The 7,206-nt window shown below is 41.1% G+C and overlaps 1 protein-coding gene and 1 long non-coding RNA gene across 2 annotated transcripts; one reads left to right on the forward strand and one right to left on the reverse strand.

The window, feature by feature from the left end:
* Nucleotides 1–569: 569 nt before the first annotated feature.
* On the reverse strand, nt 570–6,802 carry txndc15 (thioredoxin domain containing 15). Its single transcript, XM_083565538.1, has 5 exons — nt 6,359–6,802; nt 4,183–4,604; nt 2,314–2,477; nt 2,089–2,219; nt 570–884 (listed from the first exon to the last, which is right to left on the reverse strand). The coding sequence occupies exons 1-5, from the start codon at nt 6,465–6,467 to the stop codon at nt 688–690; spliced, it is 1,023 nt and encodes a 340-aa protein (XP_083421664.1). The 5' UTR covers nt 6,468–6,802; the 3' UTR covers nt 570–687.
* On the forward strand, nt 828–2,162 carry LOC310739561. The gene is made up of 2 exons (XR_014537422.1): nt 828–904; nt 1,013–2,162. It is a non-coding gene; the product is annotated as an uncharacterized lncRNA (long non-coding RNA).
* Nucleotides 6,803–7,206: the final 404 nt, after the last annotated feature.

The raw sequence follows: 7,206 nt of genomic DNA on the forward strand, positions 1-7,206 counted from the left end.
AGACGCATTATTTGCTTTGAGAATGTTGATGGAGAAGTATAGAGAAGGTCAGAAGGAGTTGCATTGTGTGTTTGTGGATTTAGAGAAAGCGTACGACAGGGTGGAGAGAGGAGTTGTGGTATTGTATGAGGAAGTCTGGTGTGTCAGAAGTATGTGAGGGTGGTGCAGGACATGTATGAGGACAGTGTGACAGCAGTGAAGTGTGCAGTAGGAACGACAGACTGGTTTAAGGTGGAGGTTGGACTGCATCAAGGATCCGCTCTGTGTCCTTTCCTGTTTGCAGTGGTGATGGACAGGTTGAAGGATGAGGTCCGACAGGAGTCTCGATGATGCCCCAATGATGATGGCACTAAGGTGTTGACGTCCTGGTGATCAGGCTCTGGTGATTGTAACCTGATGATGTCTCGGGTTTGTGCACCTACCATGCTGAACGCAGGGGCGGGGCTACTGTACAAGTATTGTGTGTTACTGAATAAAACAGCAACGCAAGGATTTATTTTCGCTCCTCCAGAATATCATGTAATAAAAATCATGCAACATCAAATAACGAAACAACTAAACTGAAAGGATTTAAAATGAAAGATTATTGTTAATTTATTATGATTGTTTTTTCTAAAACATCCATCCATTGACTAAATTTTATAGATTTTTTTTAATTGTTTATACATACAACAGCAACAACAACAACTAGTCCTGGTGGTCATGTTCATGGCCGGGGATGAGCAGTCGAATGCTATCAGTTCGCAGGATGGCGTACAAACTGAACACAGACAAAAACATGACACTGAACACAAAAAGCCAGTCAATGCTTGTTAGTGGGACGCTGAGTAAAGGTCCAACATGATCGTCATCTGTCACCACCTGATCCACAACTGCCTCAAACCCTGAAATGCAAACACAATCTGTATGTGTATAGTTTATTCTCTTTAAAATGTTGGACATGTTTTGCGATACACAATATAAGAAAACATTCATTAAACATATTTTTTGTCTATTTATTTGCATACAATAGAATAAAAATAAAAGTTTGAAGAAAGACATCGATGCTTCCCACCAATCTGACTGAATTTGAGAGGATCTGCTAAGACTATGTAGAGTAACTGCTCAAATCAAAGATCAACCCAAGAAGACCTTAGTGAATACTGCTGTGAAAGGAGCTTCAGCAAAGTACTGAATAAACACAGAATACAAAAATATCATTTCAGTTGTTGATTTTTAATACGTTTACAATAAAGTGAAAAACCTTAAAAAATGTCTAAAACAAACAAACAAACAAAAAAAACGGTCCCACCTTCACCCATCCGATTTAAGGGCCTGCCTTAAGAATCTTCTCTGTTCAGGGACGTAGGTGGTGTAATAAACTTCCTTCAGATGTTTGAAGTTGAATTAGTAGCATTCTCTAAATGATAACTAAAGAACTTCATCTTCATGCAGTATTTACATTCCCTACATTTCTTTTTAAAACTACTTTTCCTTCCAACAGATTTATAGACTAATATAATTATTGAGAACCAGTTTCACAATAAATTCTTGAACAAAGACTTCAAAGCCCTTCTGTAGGTCACTCTGTTTAAAGGCATCAGTCACATGGCAGCAATAAAAATGGTAAATACACAAACATTTGCACGTCGCTATTAAGGATTATTGTGTATTAAAAGGGGCAAAAACCTAATTATAAATTACATCTATAATAGAAAATGTGCAAAGATGGAGAACTTCTGTATGTATATACACACACACACACACACACACACACACACACACACACACACACACACACACACACACACACACACACACACACACACACACACACACACACTGCATGTACACCATTGAGTGGTGTTGGTGATACACACTTCTGAGGGCAAGTCAAGTCAATTTTTACAATGGACATTGTCTCAAAGCAGCTTCACAGAATTTAAGAAAGATGTGTTATCCCTGATGATGAAGACTGGGGCGACTGTGGTGAAGGAAAAACGCCCTTAGATGTTATGAGGAAAAACCTTGAGAGGAAACCATCCTCGTTTGGGTGATATCAAGTGAACAAGAACATGTTAAACACCCTTGTGAGTGTGAGCTGCTTACCTGTTTGATTAGTGATGAAGGCACTTAGAGTCTCCAGCGTTCTTTCTGTGTGGTTAAAGCGTGCCATTGGCTTAGTGCCCTGAAAAAGCAAAATGTTGGGCACAGCGACGGTCCCAAAGCGTGTGGACAAGCTGCACACAGAAAAACAAATTTACAGAAATAATATTCACCACTTTATATTCACTAATTTAACACACATGAAACACACAAACAAAGGATCCACACCTGCTGTGTTGTGAGGCATCAAGAGCAAGAAAATGCATGATGGGAAAAACCCTTGGCAGAGCATTAAAGTGAGGAGCAAGGTTGGCAGAGAACTGACACCAGGATGTGTAGAAGAGAACCAATGAGCATTCAGAGCCGTTTAAGTTCAGGAAGTCCATTAGATCCTTCAGGAAGTAGAAACACATTAAAATTAATATAATGCACAGTAAGAATATTAGACTAACTGACCATTTTAATAGAAACATCTGTACCACTGCTCATTTCTACAATTACAGTTGTATGCAAACGTTTATGAACCCCTGACAATGTCCATGATTTTCATTTAAAAATATTTGGGTGTTTGGATCAGCAATTTTATTTTGATCTATCAAGTATCAAAACGAAATTAGACAGGTGCATAAATTTGGGCACCCTTGTCATTTTGTTGATCTGAATACCTTTAACTACCTAGCTCTGATTAATTGGAACACACAATTGATTTGGTGAGCTCATTAAGCCTTGAACTTCATAGACAGGTGCATCCCATCATGAGTAGAGGTATTTGAGGTGGCCAATTGCAAGTTGTTGTTCTCTTTGACTCTCCTCTGAAAAGTGGCAACATAGGGGTCTCAAAACAACTGACCCTAATCCTGAAAACAAAGATTATTCAACATTATGGTTTAGGGGAAGGCTACAAAAAGTTATCGCAGAGATATAAGCTGTCAGTGTCCACTGTGAGGAACATAGTGAGGAAATGGAAGACCACAGGCACAGTTCTTGTTAAGGCCAGAAGTGGCAGGCCACATAAAATTTTGGAGAGGCAAAGGCGATCGATGGTGAGAAGGGTTAAAAAACAGCCCACAGATCACCTCCAAAGATCTACAACATCTTGCTGCAGATGGTGTCACTGTGCATCGTTCAACAATTCAGCGCAGTTTGCACAAGGAGAAGCTGCATGGGGTAGTGATGCGAAAGAAGCCTTTTCTGCACACACGCCACAAACGGAGTTGCTTGTGGTATGCAAACGCACATGTGGACAAGCCAGCTTCATTTTGGAATAAGCTGCTGTGGACTGATGAAACAAAGATTGAGTTATTTGGTCATAACAAGGGGCGTTATGCATGGTGGCAAAAGAACACAGCGTTCCAAGAAAAACACTTGCTACCCACAGTAAAGTTTGGGTGAGCATCCATCATGCTGTGGGGCTCTGTGGCCTGTGCCAGTACTGGGAATCTGGTTAAAGTTGAGGGTTGCATGGATTACACTCAATTTCAGCAGAATCTTTAGAATAATGTTGAGGAATCAGTCACAAAGTTAAAGTTACACCGGGGCTGGATATTTCAACAAGACAACGACCCAAAACACTGCTCAAAATCTACTCGGGCATTCATGCAGAGGAACAAGTACAATGTTCTGAAATGGCCATCCCAGTCCCCAGACCTGAAAGTCAGTGAACATCTGTGGGGTGATTTGAAGCGGGCTGTCCATGCTCGGCAACCATCAAACCTAACTGAACCGGAGATGTTTTGTAAGGAGGAATGGTCTAAAATACATTCATCCAGAATCCAGACACTCTCATTACAGGCTACAGGAAGCATCTAGAGGCTGTTATTTCTGCTTAAGGAGGCTCAACTAAATATTGTATAATGTGATTTTTCTGTTGGGGTGCCCATATTTATGCACCCGTCTAATTTATTTTTGATGCATATTGTGCATTTTCTGTTAATCCAATAAACCTCATTTCACTACTGAAATATTATTGTGTCCTTCAGTTATTTGATAGATCAAAATGAAATTGCTGTTCCAAACACCCAAATATTTATAAATGAAAATCATGGACATTGTCAGGCGTTCCTAAACTTTTGCATACAACTGTATATAATCAGGTACCTGTGATGCGTTTAGAACATGCACTGTGAAGGTATCAAGTCCAGCGATGCTCCTTTTATCACAGCTCACTTTGTACGTCTTTGCAGTTTCTGTAGAATTCTGCTCGTCACCTCCAGCTGGACTTTCTTGCTTCATCTCAACTTCCTCCTCCATCACCACTTCCTCCTCCTCCAATTGCTTATCCACTGCTGTATCCTGCTTCTTCACCTCTTCTGTCACATCCTTCTCATATGGCGTAGACAGTGAGGTTTTAGGAATAAGAGCTCCAATCCCAGCTGTGTTCTCAGACAGCTCCATCCCCAGAACAGCGTCTGCCATTTCTGCCGTCTTAAATTGTCTACGAGACGGAGAGTCTGCAGTCTGTCCATCACAACTGGAATCTAATCTATCAGGATTTTTAAACCCAGATGTCACACCTTCATCTATGAACAGAAATCAGATAAAGTACGGTTTGGTTTCAACTAACAAGAACAATATACAGTATGATGTTCCAAAAGTCTCGAACCCGAAACCATGACTGCACTAATCCTTTACATGCTCAAATATCTGACAATAAAATGCTTTCATTCACTTCATATCTGTTTATGGAAATTCTTAAACAGAAACAGTTTCAGGCTCAGATTTAAATCACAGGGGGCAGATGTTTCTCTTATAAGCCCCACAGTTATGGAACAACCTTCCAATCAGTGTTCGGGACTCAGACACAGTCTCAGTGTTCAAGTCGAGGCTGAACACATTTATTTAGTGGAGTGTTTAGTCAGTAGGTGTTTGTGAGGTAAAGGAGCAGATCTGGAGGGATCATGGATATGGAGTGTTTGGTGAACTGGGATATTTGGATGCTGTCGTCTCCTCACTCTCACACGTTCACTCAGGTTTGTTGATGGTGGTGTGGTGGGTCGTCTCTTATCCCAGAGATCCTCATGTCTGTGTTTTCTTCTGCTTCTCCCTTTTAGTTCTGCTGCCAGAGTGAATCTCACCAGAGTCCAAACTGCACAGTGACTTAACTTTCATACAACAATCAGGAGACTTAATAATCCATATCCTTCTCTCCCTCTCTTCTCTCTCTCTCTCTCTCTCGGTCGAGTTAAACATGCTCCTGAGGCTCCAGTGACCACTGTTCCTGCTCCTCTCCCCTCTGTGGATCTTCACACTTCGTCCAGGCCTGCCTCTGGATAGTGTTCTCTTCGACTGGAGGCCACTCTGTGCAGCTTGGGACGGTTTGTAATCAACACCTGGGGTGGTTCCATGAAATTCCGGAGTAAGAACAGGAGCTTTGAGGAAGGACTGGACTGTGGTTAATGTCAACAGTCTGCTACACTGACTCAGGAATACATTTCGCTTCTGATCATCATCACTGAACCCCGCAACATCGTATATCTGCTACAAATGGACATTTAGTGCAACCCAGATGAGGATGAAGTTCCCTCTTGAGTCTGGTTCCTCTCAAGGTTTCTTCCTTATGCCATCTCGGGGAGTTTTTCCTTCACCACAGTTGCTTATTAGGGACAAACTTACTTACAAAGAACGTATTTACTTTTAATCACCACATTATCTGTGTAAAGCTGCTTTGAGACAATGTTCATTGTTAAAAGCGCAAAACAAATAAACATGAATTGAAAAGAAACAACAACAGATTTCTTTAAGTTCCTCAAGATTTCACTCAGTTCTAATCAACATCTGTATAAATCTAAGTAATCAGTAATCTACCATCTAAACCACAAAGCACACACACACACACACACACACACACAATACACTCTCTCGCTCTCTCTCTAACACACACACACACACACACACACACACACACACACGCGCACACACACACAAACAGACACAATACACTCTCTCTCGCTCTCTCTCTAACACAAACACACTATACACACTCTCTCTCTCTCTCTCTCTCTCTCTCTCTCTCTCTCTCTCTCTCTCTCTCTCACACACACACACCCCATACACTCACTCACTCACTCACACTCTCTCTCTCTCTTTCTTTCTTTCTTTCTTTCTTTCTTTCTCACACACACACACACACACACACACCATACACTCTCACTCTCTCTCTCACACACACACACACACACACACACACACACACACACACACACACACACGATCTCTGTGTGTTAGGAATATAAGTAAAGTGTGCTAGCTTCACGGCTACAGTGTGTTAGCTCACCTGACGGAGTTGTTAGTGTCATGTGAATCATCAGAAAAATTAAAAGCGATGCAGGTGAAGCTGCTCTTCCGGTGACGCTCTTCATCATCATCATCATCACCTTCATCATTAGATCATTTATGTTGATGTTCTGCAGATTTTCATCATCTGCACGAAGAGAGGAATAAAACCTGCGCGAAGTATCTGCTCATCACAGCTAATGCTAATACCTCACTACAGTCATTTGCCAGAGAGTCGGCTCTTTGAATCGGTTCTTTTAGGTGATGCTTGAAAGCCGAATCCATAAACATGTCATTTCTTTTAATTTCACTCACTGTGCCTGTAATAAAGAGGTGTGTGTGTGTGTGTGTGTGTGTGTGTGTTTATGTGTGTCTGACTCAGGTAGATCAAGATCTCAGCCCTAACAAATTATTCAGCAGCAGATCCATTTCCTGTAACTGTGACCGGTCAGCTGAAACATTTCAAAATAAAAGCCTCTAAGGGTTAAAAATGTGAGCAGAGATGGGGGTTTTCTCCTGTAGAACCTGTCTGATAGAACCTGCTGATAGAACCTGCGGTAGAACCTGTCTGATAGAACCTGCTGATAGAACCTGTCTGATGAACAGTTTCTCACTCAGTAAATGAAAGTGCTAAAAAATAATTTACATGATAAAAATCATTTATTATTAAATGTGATATTTTTTTTGCACTGAACGGAGGAAAGACAGATTGCAAGAAAATAAATACCCTGTTGTACAGTGTCACTTTGTGATTCACTTAATTTTACATACATATATGTTGCTGGTAGTTTGGCCCATTCCTCCATGCAGATCTCCTCTAGAGCAGTGATGTTTTGGGGCTGTCGCTGG

This window comes from Silurus aristotelis (genome assembly GCF_946808225.1).
Source record: "Silurus aristotelis genome assembly, chromosome: 16".
In the NCBI taxonomy this organism is placed as follows: domain Eukaryota; kingdom Metazoa; phylum Chordata; class Actinopteri; order Siluriformes; family Siluridae; genus Silurus; species Silurus aristotelis.

Bases quoted from the DNA above. Each gene is read 5' to 3' on its own strand.
- txndc15 (XM_083565538.1), bottom strand. From the start codon at position 6,467: ATGATGAAGGTGATGATGATGATGATGAAGAGCGTCACCGGAAGAGCA. The intron at 4,605-6,358 runs GTGAGCTAACAC...TTCTGTTCATAG, and splicing joins GACACTAACAACTCCGTCAG to ATGAAGGTGTGACATCTGGG. The intron at 2,478-4,182 runs GTACCTGATTAT...TACTTCCTGAAG, and splicing joins ATGTTCTAAACGCATCACAG to GATCTAATGGACTTCCTGAA.